Source organism: Numenius arquata, chromosome 21, assembly GCF_964106895.1.
Source record: "Numenius arquata chromosome 21, bNumArq3.hap1.1, whole genome shotgun sequence".
Lineage (NCBI taxonomy): Eukaryota > Metazoa > Chordata > Aves > Charadriiformes > Scolopacidae > Numenius > Numenius arquata.
The window spans coordinates 235,418-251,138 of NC_133596.1; the positions used below are offsets into that span (position 1 = coordinate 235,418).

The 15,721-nt window shown below is 47.8% G+C and overlaps 1 protein-coding gene across 2 annotated transcripts in view; it reads right to left on the reverse strand.

Annotated features, from left to right (window-relative positions):
- Positions 1 to 238: 238 nt before the first annotated feature.
- LUZP1 (leucine zipper protein 1) overlaps positions 239 to 15,721 on the reverse strand; it is a 39,136-nt gene continuing 23,653 nt past the window's right edge. Inside the window, exons 2-4 of one of the 2 annotated variants that reach the window (XM_074161970.1) lie at positions 9,963 to 13,229; positions 3,754 to 3,918; positions 239 to 2,190 (exon numbers count right to left, since the gene is read on the reverse strand). In XM_074161970.1, the coding sequence (XP_074018071.1) occupies positions 2,152 to 2,190; positions 3,754 to 3,918; positions 9,963 to 13,112 (3,354 nt within the window). In that variant the 5' untranslated portion in view covers positions 13,113 to 13,229 and the 3' untranslated portion in view covers positions 239 to 2,151. Of the gene's footprint in view, positions 2,191 to 3,753; positions 3,919 to 9,962; positions 13,283 to 15,721 lie in introns of those variants that run through there. The other variant, XM_074161971.1, reaches the window with a different exon arrangement.

The following is a 15,721-nucleotide window of genomic DNA, read 5'->3' on the forward strand; positions in this document are numbered from 1 at the left end:
CTACCATACAGTTAATCTCTGAGCAAAGCAGGGCTCTCAGGGTGGATACTGCAATTTCACAGGCTTATTAAAAAAGAAAATGCATTGTGGTTTCAGATTGCAAAATGTCTACTAATTTTCAATATTTCCTGATAAACATGGGACAGGGGAAGGCATTTCAGAAATCTGAATGTAACTTCAGAATTTCAGTTTCTTTCACTTTTACTTTGCATTTTAAGTTTAAACTTTTTTTTTTTTTGCCGTTATACTTGATATATTTATCCCATTCTCTGCTAGCACTGCCCTGTCATGAAATGGCAAGAGATAACAATATAATTTATTTTTATATAATTTAATTTTACGGTTATTAGAGCTGCCACTTAGTACTAATTTAAAAGCATTATCTTTTTGTCGTGTTATGCACTTGACACCTATACATGTCATAAAATATAAAAGCATAAATGAAGGATTAAAAGATAGATTTGGGAAACCATCTAAAAACTGCAAAAAGACTTTTTTCCAAAATAATTTTTCCCTTCCTCCAAACAATCTTTATTACAAAAAAAAAAGTGACTGAAACACTTTCCTTTTATATAAATGTTTCCATAGATATTTTCCAACCAGCTCTGTTTTTTTTGATTCATTTGCCTCTCAGAATTGAGGCATATAATTCCAAGGGAGAGGGAGGAGATAGGGCATATGGATGTGCACGTACGGATACTCACACACACACTGTGGTAGCTGCTTGTGTGGAAGGTGCAATGTGGGAATGAGTGGGGCTGCAACTCAGACATGGCAGCTGCTGGGTTGCAGCACCTCCAAAACAGGGAAGGGACCTTTTCCCTTCTGCAGCACTGTCCTTGTCCCTCCACAGAGAGGGGTGCCCGTTTCCGACAGGCAGAAGAAAGCCCTGGGGCGAGGTCAGTGGTGTTTGTGGACAGGACAGGAAAAGCGTGGGCCAGCCCTGCAGCTGTGTGGGGTGTATGGGAAGGGCTGCAGAGCTCCAGCCGTGGGAGCCAGATGCAATCACCGTGCTCAGAGCAGATGCTGCGCCAACACCTGAGCACCTCGTGGAGCTGCAGGTGTGGTGTCTTCCCCGACAGTGATGCCATCTGCACTCGGTGGCCTGTGGGCACTGAAAGGGTAACGTACCTCTGTCTTTGAAGCAGCCTCTGACCATACCTAGGTCCCAAATATGGTGGATGGGGTGGTTCTGAAGAGGGGCATAGACCTAGGCTGCCTAAGTAGCCATACTGGAGCTCAGCTTAGGGTCTAATCCTGCTGTCTTAATCCTGTTTTTAGAAGGAACAAGGACATTCTGCTTGTCTACAAGGAAAAGCACTTGTTTCTTTTTCCCTTAGAGCTCAACTGCTGAGAACAAGCAACAGAGTTGTTGCCTGCAGAGTGTGATGGACATAAAACTTCAGGTAAAAAAGCACCTCAGTCCAAGTCCAAAGGAAGGGTCACTGCTGTGTGAACTGCTGTTGGTTTGGCTCAGAGGATGACTTCTTGGTGCAAGATCTCAGCTGGTGATGAGCAGGTCAGGAAAAGTTGGTTGCAGAGACTGACAGCAATAGGGAAGAAACTGCTTCTAAACCTTTTCTGCTCTCCTTCCCTCTTAATGTGTAAAGCAACCAGCGGGGAATGGTTTCCTTTTGCCAAGACACGGGGGGTGCTGGAAACACACGTTCTGAGGTGACCATAATCCAAGCCAACAAGGGTGTATTAGGAGAATGCAAACTCTCTCAGGAACTGAAAGCTTTCAGTTCTGGAGCCGTGTAGGGCTGGTGGACCGTAGTCACAGGTGGGATTTTGTCTAAATGCAAGTGATTACCAAGAAGTTCTCTCTTGTCCAGGGAGTACCATCGTTCAAAGTGGCTATGTAGTCACCGTTTCCATATGGAGACAGATCTATCATCCTATGAAGGAGATTAAGTTTGCAGGTACAGAGATGAGAAGTGGGAGTCCCCTGAGCAAAGTCTCTGCAGCTGCCTCTTCAGTGATGAAGAAAAAGAATTCACTGGTAAAGCTCCTGTACCTTGCAGATCACATTAGAAAACTGGTTTCAGGCTAACTGAAGCCTCTGGAGAAGCTACCAACAGGTGTGATGCCCGTGAGCTAGGTACTATCCTCCACTGTGCAGTGTGTCCATTGAGTAGAAGGGAATACAACTCATCTCCGAGATGTTGTCCGGCAGGCACGAGAATCACCCTGTAAATGACAACCCCCCAGCATCACAGACTGGCCAGGACCTGCAGCTGCCTCTGGCAGCATTTTTGCTCTGGAGAATAGTATCATGATTGCTCCTAGGCAGCCATCCAAAGTCCATCAGGATCTCTGCCCGATGGTGGGGCAGAGGAGGGTGGTGGCAGGATCAGTTTGGAAGATAAAAGCTCTGTCAGCGTTGACAGTGGAATAAGCCCAAAGCAGAATGACCCAGCCCTGCCCCACACAGGCATGGCCTATTATCTTTTTTTTTTCTGCTGTAGCATACCCAGCACCTACTTCCACACTCAGCATGTGGAGCTGGCAAGTGAGATGCACAACACCTGACAGCACAGAGGAGATGGAGCTGATCTAATGTGCTGATCTCCATGTGCAAGGTGTTCATGCTCCTGTTACAGTCAGTGGAGGTCTCGGCAACACAGCAGATCCAAATGATGTTATGGGGACCTGCCTTTACCCAAGTTTTTATTTGCTGTTGACCCAGTCTGTGCAGACAAAGAAAGCCCAGCCCAGCCTCAGGTACAGAAGTCTCCATCTGGCCAGATAAATGTCACTGTGGTTGACACCTCTCGGTGACCACACAGAGCATTGCTGCGGAGTCCCCTTCTTCAGCTACCAACAGGGACAGTGTGAGTTCACTGCTCTCTACTGCAAACTTCAACTATCACTAAATGCCAGTCTGCAAAGCTCAGCTGGGACCGTGTCCCTCTGGACTCTTAATTTTGTGCAACCTCACTGACAGGTATGACTATGTAGGGCGCTCAGCTGCCTCACTGCAGTCCTGCTGCTCTCAGACTCAGCAACTCCTGTGCACGTCCAGTAAGATACACTGATGGCAGGGTTGAGGTCTTATTTCCTCCTGTGTGTGATCCATAAATGGAAAGATGCACTTTGCTCTGGGCAGCTGCGCAGGCAAAGAGAGAATGCCAGAAAGTCCTTTGTATGGACATAAGCGTGGCTGTGCACCAAAGAATTAAGGGCTGCCTGGACCCCTCTGAAGGAAGCCACCTGTGAGGAGGCTGGAATACATGGTTTTTCATATTTCAGCCGACAGGTCACAGTCACTATAATGTGGGCCATTTTCCACTTCTTTGTGTGTCCAGAAAGATGTGTTTTAGGAGCCAGAGCAGCAGGTATGTAGCAGCAGACAAGCACCCTAGTAGTATGGCAGCCAGCTGAAGCAGGAAAGTCAGGGGCTCTCATTTTGTCTGATTTCTTTCCATTGCCGATTGTCCAATGTGTGCCAGGGAATGACTAGATGCAGTGCCTCTTACTCCCTGGAGAAAATTTTTAGCCATAAAGCTAGCTGAAACAAGTTTAGAACAGAAAAATAAGGTAGTATGTTTTACTGGTATAGGCAATGAGTATTTTACCAAGGCAATACAATAGACACTCCAGCTGTGGGGAGTGCTAATTTAAGACTGGATTTCTCCTAAAAGGTTTACATTCATTTGGACACATTCTCTGAGTTATGTTACTGGGAGGTCAGTTCAGATATTAGCATTTTGCCTTGTAACTCTTTTCTGGATGGGCCTTGAACTCACATACCTGCTCCTCTGCTTGGAGACCCTGTGGAGTGTGTAGGTTGGTTTCGGGGTCCTGCAGCTCTGTCTTAGTGGCTGGTCTTTTCCCTGGTGTGTCAACCTGTGAGAGGTACTCAGAAGAGCCGTATTGTTTTCTTCTGGAACTAGGCACAAAATCTTTGCTTTCGTCCTGTGCAAAGGAAAATAAAGAGGGTTGGGACTCGGGGATTATGAAGCGGTCTGGAATAGTGCTGTGTTTTTGGTCCTGGGTTTGCAGTGCAAGATGCTCTGCATGCAGGCCAGCTCTGGCATGTCCTCACTTATGGCTATTTCATAAAGATATTTAAAAAAAAAAAAAAATCCAGTAATTTTAACTCATTACGGGTGTGGAGTCTTTTGCTCAATTGAGTGACCCGTGCACAGATCTGTGCTCAGCCTGCATGGCTTGCTGGCCCAAAGTGCTTGTATCCACAAGGGATTAATGGCAGCAGAAAATCCCACAGTTCAGTGACTGAAGCAGTTTCTTAAAAACATTAACTCTGAGTTTTAACAACCGTAGACAGGGGGTGCCAGCAACCGAATCTCCCATTTTCTTGGCAATGAGGATGTGATATGTCCTATACTGGTTTCCTGCTACAGGCATCTAAATGGCACTTTAAACTCACTAATGTTTTCTTGAATGTCTGCAGAGACATTTATGGAGTCGTATGCTGGGATCCAGATGCCTACAATCTGCCTTAGGGCTGGTTGGGGCACCCGTGTCTTTTACTGAGGCTGCACCTTGCTGTGAGTCATGGGGTGAGGAGTCCCTGTCACCCTCCAGCTCCCCAGAGTGCTTTTGCTGTCACTGGCTGGAAAACCTCCAGCACACTGTAAGCACCATCACATCAACATCAGAAATTACAGTGTTGAACTTACAATTGCAGTAACGTCATCAGCTCCTGGGCAAAACACAACGGCTGCATAGCACTACTGAAGGCTTTATCAGCTCAGCTCGCTTCGAGGATGGCATCGTGCTTGCTGAAACACGCAGTGTGCAGCCCTCTGAAGGGGCTGGCAGGCACTAGTGGAACAATTTTGGTCCCCGCTCTATGGCAAAAGGGAGAGCAGGGAAGGTAGAGGTAGTGGCCCCTAAGCCTGGCAGAAAAGCATCTCTGAGATGAACACCAGGCTTTGATGGGGTCTCAGAAAGAAGCTGTGACATCCAGTGGGTCTGGATGGGCAGACATCTGCCCTGAGCTGGCCCTGCTATGGATGACATCCAGCAAACACTGGACCTGACCTTTCCCTACAACAGAAGTAAGACATGAGCAGCAGCAGCACCTCGGCGAACGGGCACAACACATGGACGGGTCCCACTGGGACCTTCAACCAACCATGGGCCAGAGGTAAACCACGGTGGCAGGGGGTTGGACTAGATGATCTCCAGAGGTCTCTTCCAACTCCATATAATTCTGGGATTCTGGGATTCTGGGACAAGGCTGCTCATAAAAGTGAGGTGATAACTTTAATGAACAGATCTCTATTTCTGATGCAGTAGTTGTCTTTAGAGATGAGGTCACTGGGTAAGCATATAGGTGCTCCCTCCCCTGCACATCTGACAGTGTCAGTCCCGTCTCTGCTGTCAGGCTGCATGCATTTATGACTAACAACCCAGATACACTGGTCTCAAAGAATTTTGCAGGTGAAGAGCTGAGCCAAGGCCATACGGCTGGCTACACGCCATGTGTCGATGATGCAGACCAGTACCTCCTGGTACCACACCAGAGACAGGTCCGTGCGGAGCTCAGCATGCTCCATGGCACCGCAGGAGGTGATGGGACCTCAAAAGGCAATCAGCTGGTCACTGACAAGCACCTGGAAGCTGCTCTGAACAGCCTGTGACCCTCAGGATTCACACAAAACAAAACAGAACCCTTGGACAAAGTTACTGAGGTCCAAGGAAAGAAGCAAACACAGTGATGTGGTGTGGCTGGCTGCTTAAGTAGAAGCTTATGTGGTGTCAGCAAGGGTGAAATGGTGACAGCAGATGCACTTTCTATTAATCCCTAAGCAAGGAGTGAGGCAGCTCATCCCTGGATGCTGTCAGTGAGACTTTTCCAGGAGACCCACCCACCATAAGAAGGTACACATAGCTTCACTTGAAGAAAAGCCTACCTTTAGATTTTTACCTAGTTTATGCAGCTCCAGTCATATTCACGTCACAGCCACAAGACAAACATATTAAGTGCATTCATCATGCTTTGCTGCCTGCTTATTTTCTCACTGCCTGCCAGTGCCTTTGGACTAATTCAGGCATTGCAAATTCTCAGCAGTCGAACTTCACACCAGAGAAATACCAACTTCATTATCTGAAACACAAAGCTCAATGGAATGACTGCTTGAGGTCTTGCATCTTCTCAGGTCTTTTATGGAAGCCCAATGAAGGCTGCAAGCACTAGAGGGAGCTGGTCCTTAGGCTGCAGCATCCAGCCATCAGCACCTACCGCTTTCTGGGTCTCCCAAAGCAGCGTTTCACAGAGCTGCTGCTTCTGTAGCACAGGGATTGCTAAGAGCTGCCAATACCTGCTGTGGCTTTGTTAAAACAGAAGGCTGAAATTACACCTTGTGCCTTGGCATCTCCTTGCAAGAATTACTTCCAGCTGCTCAGTTTGTGTCTGGCCTGAGGGACAGGATAACAGGCTGAGGCTCCACCTTGCTTTAGGCTCCTGCTGTGCTGCAGCAAACAGCACATCATGAGTCAGCCATCATAAGTATTTCATGGAGGAGGAAGTTGTATACTGGCAAAACTAGCACAGACTTTGTGTTTCCCAAATAGGATTCTTAAGGCAATCTCAGCTTTGGACAGTGGAGCTATGAAGAGGTGCCAGTGATGCCTTCACAGGAAAGCTGAATGTGCAAAGTTAGCACAGATCAGTGCCAAGCCTTCTGCTAGAGAAACAACTACATCTTTAACTGAAACACAAATCTCAGCAGAAACAGACTGCTTGTGATATGACACATATTATAAGCCCTAAGACACCCTTCAAAGGCAGATACTCCGGGTTTTTTTTCCAAGGGCATATGCAATAATTTGAGCTGCCCAGAAACATGAAGTTTGCTATATCTGTGTATCTGCAGTCTTTCAGGGTAACTTGATGCTCCTTCTTTAGCTCCTTGAAGCTAAAAATATACTTAATATAAGTAAGAACTCAGATCTGTGACTATGTGGTATCAGGGTGATGTTTTAAAGTACGATGGAGAGAGATACCTAACTTAATGCTCGATGCTATGTGAACTAACCACGCGATTGCTTTCCTGACTGCTTGTCACTGCAGATGCGGGCAAGGCTTGGAAGCCAGGTAATTCATCAGGGACAGCCAGGATGAGCATGCAGAGGTCAGGCTGTCCTGTCAGGTAGGCTTCAGCAGCTGTTGCAGGCACACCTAGCAAATTTGATCTGACAGTGACCTTGAGACCACCTGCAGAATGTACTGCGGAGCTACACTCAGCCCTGGGTGCACTCCTAGGGGGAAGATGGGAAAGAAAATCTGAGTGCCCATTCTTTAGGGATCCATGAGCCCAGCTACAAGTGGAGACCTCTGCAGCTGTGAGACTTGAGGTTGTGGGTGCTGTGAATTCGAACTCCTGGGATAAAGGGAGGCCCAGTGATGGACATAAGTTTCCAAGCACATAAGTTGCCGCTATGCAAAAGGATAACCTCAGTCATGTCAGTTCTGCTGGATTCATGAAAGAGAAGTACAGACTGCCTGTGACCCACGAGTGACCCTGGTCAGGGAGGTGATCTTGGCTTGGAACTTCCCACCCTACAGGTGAACACACACCCTTGTCCCCATGATTTCCATCACCTGCTTCAAGCACAGTGTCTGGGTGATGCTATTCCTAGGCATCCCCTTCAATACAGGGAATTTGGGTTGCTCACTGGTGCTGATGAATGGCAAACATCATGCCTTAGGTCCATGATGTATTCTTAGTGTCCAAATGTAGCTGGAAGGCCAACCTGCACTTTGTGACACCAGGCAATAGACTCTGCAAAGCAAAGCAACCGTGCAAATTCTTCTGCGCTTCTCCTTGCAGAGAAGTGGAAGAGAAGTTTTGCAAATGTAAAACTCCTTTCATATCTTCGTGACTTCATCTTTGTCAATACCAGAGCCATTTGGTTATGAATCCATCCCCTCTGCCACAAGGCGTGTCAGATTACTCAGCTGGCTCCTCCTGAAGACTGGCAATGGCAGCAGCTGTGTAGAGCAGCATTAACTACAGAGCAGAGGCAGGAGCTGCAGCAGGAAGCACAATGTGGTTTAATGGACCAGAGGGGCACTTGGTGCCAGTGAGCTTGCTTGAAATACACTGGAGCCTGCAGCTCCGGTGGCAAGTAGAGCTCAAGTCTGCGTGTGTCAGCCCTGCTTTGAGGTACTCACGGGTACCAAACAACAGGAAAAGAGCACAGCCACCCCTGTGGCTCTTGCTTATTTTCAGGTGGCATATTGACACAGACCAAGAAGGGAGCAGCCCTGTGTAAACCAGCCACCATTCATCTGTTTAGGAGATACCTAGGAAACATTTCCAGTCCAGCTCTGAGCTTCACACAGGGAAACCATGCAGCTCACCAAAAGGAGCTATATCTCTATAGCTGCTGTTAGAGCTACAGCTCTATCTGAGGCACAACCCTCAGATTTGAATGAATCTGCTCATTTGGAACGGGTCCAGCAGAGGGCCACGAAGATGATCAGAGGGATGGAGCACCTCCCCTGTGAAGACAGGCTGAGAGAGCTGGGGTTGTTCAGCCTGGAGAAGAGAAGGCTCTGGGGAGACCTCATAGCAGCCTTCCAATATCTGAAGGGAGCCTACAGGAGAGCCGGAGAGGGACTCTTTGTCAGGAAGTGTAGTGACAGGACAAGCGGTAATGGTTTTAAATTGGAAGAGGGGAGATTTAGATTAGATATTAGGAGGAAATTCTTTACTGTAAGGGTAGTGAAGCACTGGAACAGGTTGCCCAGGGAGGTTGTGGATGCCCCATCCCTGGAAGTGTTTAAGGCCAGGCTGGATGGGGCTTTGAGCGACCTGGTCTAGTGGAGGTGTCCCTGCCCATGGCAGGGGGGTTGGAACTCAATGATCTTTAAGGTCCCTTCTAACTCTAACCATTCTATGATTCTATGATTTCCATCATTTTTTCATTACTACAAATTGACAGTGCTATCCAAAGCCACTCTGAAAAGCGTACCATGTCCCACATAAGCTATAACTATGCCTTCTCTGATCTTGGCAACACCAAATGCTACTATATAGGTATTCATATGGGATTACAAGACCCAAGCAGATGGATCTAGTTTCAAGATGTCTAAATTGGGTACGTCACATATGAGATGCTCCTCTGAAGACAGCAGGAGCTGGGAGAGGGCAGCTGTGGCAGTGTGCTCTCCCCCTTTCCCCTCCTCCCCCAGCTCCTGCTCAAGCCATAACCACCAGTGGCAGATGTGATGAGTTGCACCTGCACTTTGGGGGGTGGCTGGCAATGCAGCCAAAACACTGTCTGAAGTTGGGACCTAGATACTTCATTCCCATGGGAATATGACTATAGGTCAATTATCTCACTCTATAAATAGTGGACAGCCCAAGAGCCCTTGGAGCTCTCCTGCAGGGCAGCGGCTGCACGCCAGGATCTCCCCTTGAGTGGGGGACGCTTGCTTAAGGTTCTGCTCCTTGAGGCTGAGTGATTCCTTGCCACAACAGCTTCTCAGTAAGGGACTAATAGCATGCTAAACTTTGATATCTTAGCTAAGTGATATAAAGGATTGATTGTGCACATATAATCCTTTAGACATAAAGAGTTGACCAAGTCTGGGACAAGGATTGGATCCAGCCACACCTGGACTCCTCTCTGGGAAGGAGTTTAGAAAGCAAGGGGGTCCTTTCTGAACCTTGTGACTCAACAGGAGGGTCTCCCTGACAGCTTGTCTGACCCTGTCCTCTATGAAGTAAATAATCAAGTGTCCCTTGCCATCGAACCTTGTAAAACACTGTCGCATTCACTATTAACTTTGCTAAATCAGTTTTGTATTAATAAATATTTCAGTACTTCTCTTTTATGAGTGAAGTTTATCACTCTGCCCGCAACAGCAGCACTTCAGAAAATAAACTGTAAGAATTTCAAATCGGGCACCCTACAAATAACAGGCAACTTGGAAAACCGCAGCAACTGAAAGACAAATGTGTTTAACATAGGATACTTACAGGTAGTGTGGTCCGGTGCCAAGCAGAAGCTGCTGTAGGATCACTTGCATAGCTCCTGCGTGTTAGCAGTTCAGACGCACTTAAATTACTTTTGGTCCTTCGGGACCCCAGTTCAGGGACCCTCCAGGAATTAGCTGTGGCACTGGTCCTTGCTGAGGTCTGCTCCAGGGAGTTTGTTCTTCTACTGTTCCCTTCCATTTCTGAGAGGTCCACTGAAGACCTACACATGTTTGTAGTACTGGAAGCTGCACTTTTCTCCACTTTGGTTTGAGAGTCCTCCAGGGAATGTAAGCCTTGTCTTGTTCTCCAGGAACTTCTCACAGTGACATGTTTTGTTTCGGAAGAAGCTGCATCTGAAGAGCCATGGCTCTTCCAGCTGATTGTCTCTGAAGGCGGCTCACTGTTCCTCTCTGTGAGTTCAGAAGTCTTTATCATAATGCTGCTTCTGGAGACCACTGTTTCTGCTTTACTTCTTGGTGCTGCCTCTCCAGATCTGTCTGTCTCAGATAATTTCAGAGCACTTTTATTAACTGATATTTCGAAGGCTGTGGGGAGATTGTTTGTTATTGGTGAAGGCTCATTTGGAGCAACTCTGATGTTGCTGGTGGTAACACACCTTTCCTTTGCTGCTATATCTGCACTCATCCTTGGAACTGTTGGCTCAGAAGGGAAGATTGTGATGCTGCTTGTCATTTTATTTGTTACCATTTTAAAAACAGACTTCTGTTTTTCTGACTCTGCCTCAGAAACAGTCCCTCCCATGACTGCCTTCATATCCTTTTCAACAATTGCAGGTTTAATGACAGCTTTGGATCTCAGAGCTTCTCTTGGGCTGAATGACCTTCTGGATTTCAGTTCTCCAGTGCTGGCATCTGATGGTTTTATACACCTGGTGGAGTCTTCATCATTTACAGTGTTTTTGTCATTTTCAAAAAGTGATGCTCTAAAAACTCCCCTGGAATTGGAGAACGGCTTGGAACCAACTTTCTTTCTTGTCTCAAAATCCAACTGAGTGATTGTTTTTTTGCTTCTTCCCAATTCTTCATCTGAATTAAGTTTTTCCTGGTTACTCTGGATGGCTTTGGAGTCCGTTTTTAAGCCAGCACTTAAATAATCCATTGCTGAAGTTGAAGACTGCTCCATGTCTTCTTTATCAAGACCTGTGAGAATCTGCAGAATGTCTTCCTGACTCCTGGAGCGATGGGAATGCTTTGTTAGTGTTGAAGGCCTCACACTTTCAAGTGATGTGCTTGCAAATTCTTTTTCCTGGGAAATTACTGCTCTTTTAGCCTTCCCCTCCAAAGGCTGTTTGTGTGATGCAGCAAAAGTGTTCACTGCTTCTGGTTTGGAGCCAGTGGAGTCCAATGCCGACACATGGGAGGAGAGGTGGTACCTGTGTGCTGAAGCTGTGCCGTTGGAAGAGGCATGACTACCCCTGGCGAGTGGCATGTCCCCTGAGCAGTCACTGACTTCTGCCTGACTTGTTTTCAGCTTCTCGGCCAAAGAAGCCACTGATTCTCCTTTGCTTGACTTTTCAACCCTTGTATCAGCACCGGTTAGGCTGTTGCCACGGAGCACCTGAGATGGCTTTTCAGCCCTGGATCTCAGCCCTGTGTCAGCAACAGGTTTGGAAGGTGATTTCCAAGATTTCTGCTCCTGTGCAGCAGGAGGATATCGGCTGAGGACAGATGGCTGCTCTTTTGATCGCTTCCCCTCGTTCTGTGTGATGCAGCCTTCCTTCTGACCAGAAGAAAAAGTGGATTTCTCTTCCAGTCGTTTTGTATCTGTCACAGCACTGTCTGCAAGGGCAGATGCACTAGATGCTTTTCCTGTTTTTCTGTTCATTAAGCTTGGACTGGGCACCTGCTTACCACCATGGCTGTAGCTATCATTACTGACAGAGAAATCTCTGTTCCTTGCTCTTTCCCGGCGCTGCTGGGGTGAGAGCTCCCTTGACTTGTTCTTGGCAGCTGTCAAATCAGCTGTGACACCTCGGTATTTAGGTCTGTCATGTTTTCCTCTGCTAGAAAAGCTTGTATCTTCATTTTCGACCTCTCCATTCTCCAGATCTTTCTGTTTCTTTATTTGCATTTTTATTTCTTCTAGCTGACCTGTTAAGAGTTTGTTTTTATTCTGTTCACTTAAGTAACTGTCTTGCAGGTCATTGTTTTTGGCTCTCATTTTTTTAAGTTCTTCCTCTAAAGATTCAAAACGTTTGATCTGAGTTTTAAGTTTCTCAATTTCTTGGGTGAGATCTTTCACTTTGTTGTCTTCCTGATTTTTATTCTTTTGGTTTTCTGATTTATTCCTAGTTTCATTTTCTACATGTTTCAGGTAATCCACACTTCCCTTCCTTCTCGTCTCCTTAGAGGGCAATGCAGAAGTCAAGTCATCTTCAATTCTCAAATCATTTCTGTCCAGGAGATTATTTGATGACCTTTCTAGCAAGTTGGATGCATTTCTAGTTTGATCTGCCCTATTTAGTTTATTGTTTTGTTCTAGTTTCTGTGTTAGCTCCTGGATAATTTTTTCATTCTGCTTTTCTCTTTCATTAAAATGTTTTCTTTCAGTGATAAAGCTCAGTGCTAAGGATTTCAGTTTTTCTAATTCACCTGTTAAGCTCTGCTCAGTTTTATCCAGCCTGTCCTCAGATGCTTCCAGTTCTTTCACTTTCACTCTAAGTATTTCTAATTCCGTAGATATCTTTTTGGTCAAGTTCTTTTCTTCATTGAGGCTAAGACACAGCTGCGTACAGTCGTTCTTGCTCCTGCCAAAGGCCTCCTCCAGCTTCTCCAGGTCTGCCATTCTCCTCTGAAGGTGTTCAATTTCTGACTTCAACTCTCTGGTGAGGCTCTCTTCCCCTTCAAGTTTTTCTTTCATTAACCGGCAAAGCTCTTCAGCCTTCCTAATTTCTTCATCCTTGCCTTCGATCTTCAGCACTCTTTTCCGCAGGGCTTCAATGTCAGCCAGCATGCTGGAGTTGCTGCCTTCTGCCTGGATAACTTTGTCCTGGAGGTCAAGCAGCTCATCCTCTGCTTTCTGCAGATTTTTGGTTGCTTCTTCCAGTTCATCAAGGCGGCGACTAAGACTCTGCAATTTGAATCGTAGGTGCCAATTTGAGGTTTCCTTGTAACCTGTAAATTCTGCCATGTTTATTTTTTATTCCTTTTAGGTGAACGCTTTGCTTAGTCTGGGTGAATGCTGTGGTCTTTAACACCTTGTGTATTCCTGGTACGGTACTGTTTCTCGATCAGAGGCAATCTCACCCTGAAGGAAAAAATGCTTAAAATCAATATAAGAGCTCAGAATATAAATATTCTCACTGTATAAGTTGGACTATAAATGTTTATATAAATAACTTTTTAATTAAACACATTTCTGAGTACTAAAGTAGGAGAAATGAAACTGCAGAGAGGAGCTACAGTCCATTTATTTTGTTTATACAGGGTTTCCAAAAATAGCCTGCTCCCAATAGCTGAGGGGAGGAAGGTCCCTCCTCTGCTGGGGTGCACAACGGATGGGCCCTCGCCCCAGCACTATGCGGTCGCACAAGATGCCCACATGCAAACTCTTGGGCTGCGGAGGTTCAGGCACATGCAGGACTCAGGCCCCCATTCATGGACATGCCCTCACAGCAGACATCTCCAGTCTCCTGAAGATGCCCTAGAGCCAAAGATTCAGGAACCATAAGCAAGACCTAGAAACTAGAAAATGCAACCCCCAGCCATTTGGTGGCCACTGAGGAGGGGGTGAGCTCACACACACCCGGCTGGCAGTCGGAGGGGGGGAGAGCTGCTGCCAGTCAGCACTGCCTATCGCTGCCAGCATCTCTCCTGCAGCCTGGACTGCTCAGCAGCAATCTTCAGCTGGGTTGTAGTCACATCCCGAGAACACTGTGCCAGTGGAGTTTCAAGTTTCTCCCTGCTGTTTCAAAAGCTGTTGTTGCCCTCTGCTGCCACCCACTTGCCCACCCAGGAGATGAGCAGTTGCGAACACTTACGCCTCTCCTCTTTGCTGACAATGAGCAGCGATTATAACACACAGGCACACTTTGATGCACTAAATGTAGATCTCTTCCCAGCTCAGCTCAGAGGTGGCAGGGCTTTTTTTTAAACAGTGCTTGGCAGGGAGTAGCAGGGAGCTAGCCTGAACAGGCCAGAATGGCTGCTGGGAGGATCTGAAGTCCCTCTTTGGCTCTTGGTATTAACACTGTACTGTCCTGGGCCTGAGGCACGTCCCCATCGTGTGCGAGGGCTACTGCAAAATTGAGAGGAGGGTGACCGCAGTTCTTCGACCCGTACTCTTGCTCAGGCCGTCTGCCTTGAAGCAGGACTTGGCCTCCAGCATTTTTGTAGAGCTCCCAGCAGAGGAAACATTCAGGAGTTTCCTATTTCACAGCACCAAGAAGCACAGAGCAGGATGTGGGGAGGAAACAGCGCTGGTAAGGGAGACTGTGGTGCCCCAACATGAAGCCTTTGACTGAAGCTGATTCATTTCCTGCTGGGCAGGGGCCTGGGCTGCCAGCAGGCACTCGCTGCACACACTGGGTGCATGCTGGGCACCCTACCACCCCTCTCCCAAGGGACCTCCTGCTCTCCAGGGGGGGTCACCAACCTGTTTGCTTGGTCTCATGCACCTCAGGCAGATGAAGGGAGTACCACAACGCGTGCCCGGAGAGGAACCTCAGTACCCCGTGCATGGTGGTGCACCTGGCCTTGGCCACACACCTGTCCCCTCCCTCACCACCATGACCACATCCCGCTCCTGGGCCACCCTCCCTCTCACTGCTGTGAGACCGTGAAGGCCACGCGGCTGTCTGCCGACAGGAACGGCTGTGCAGGCCCCAACCAGATCCCATCAAGAAATGTCACCAGAGCGGTGCAGGAAAGGCCAAAGCGAGCAGCTTCATAGCGGCCCGAAAACAAAGCCCCGTCCCCAGCAGGTCTCAGCGCAGGGAGTTAATGGTTAACCTAGCATCAGCCACCCTTGGGAAGCCAGAGCCGGCTGAGCGTGAGGCAGGCAGGGCACAGCGCTGGCTCCAGGCCGCAGCTGCCACAGAGCTCAGGGGAGAAGGCTGTGTGTGGCCCGCAAGTGTCACACCAGCCAGAGTGGCTCTGGCTCCCAAGCGACAGGCTCCTCACCAGAGATCACTGTGACTCAGCAAGCTCTGCCAGTGGGACCAGTCCCACAGCCCCCTTTGTGGGAAGGGGTGAGAAATGGAGAGCTGCCTCCACAGGTGTGTGGGCAGAGGGGTAGCTCCTCCCTTTCCTCCCTCCCCTTCTATATCCCAAATATTTCTGCAGGATCAGCTGATACCTGAATGGAGTATGACCTCCCCCTCCATACATTCACCACCCCAGGTAAGCCTCACCATGGAGGCCAGTAGAGGCTCAAGCTCAGTGAGCAACTGGGTGCAGAGAGGTGATCTTGCCTTGAAGACAATGGGCTTCTGCAGACAGAAGAAACAATCATCCCAGGAGGTGATGTGGGGTGGTCCAATGCAGTCTCCACCAGGAAGGAAAAGGGTTATGGGCACAGATCCCTGGGAAGGGCCCCAGTATTGCTGATGAACCACCCATCTTGTTGGTCCACCAAACCATGCTCCTAAAGTTGGTTCCTACAGAGCCTAGACCGTGGCTAATAACATGCCTTTGTGTCCACATAAAATAATGCTTGGTGAAGAGCTCAGTGTGGGCCATGAGTCAGGATTTAGACCGTCTGGCTACATTGTCACAGCTCATGGATTATAAAGAGCAGGA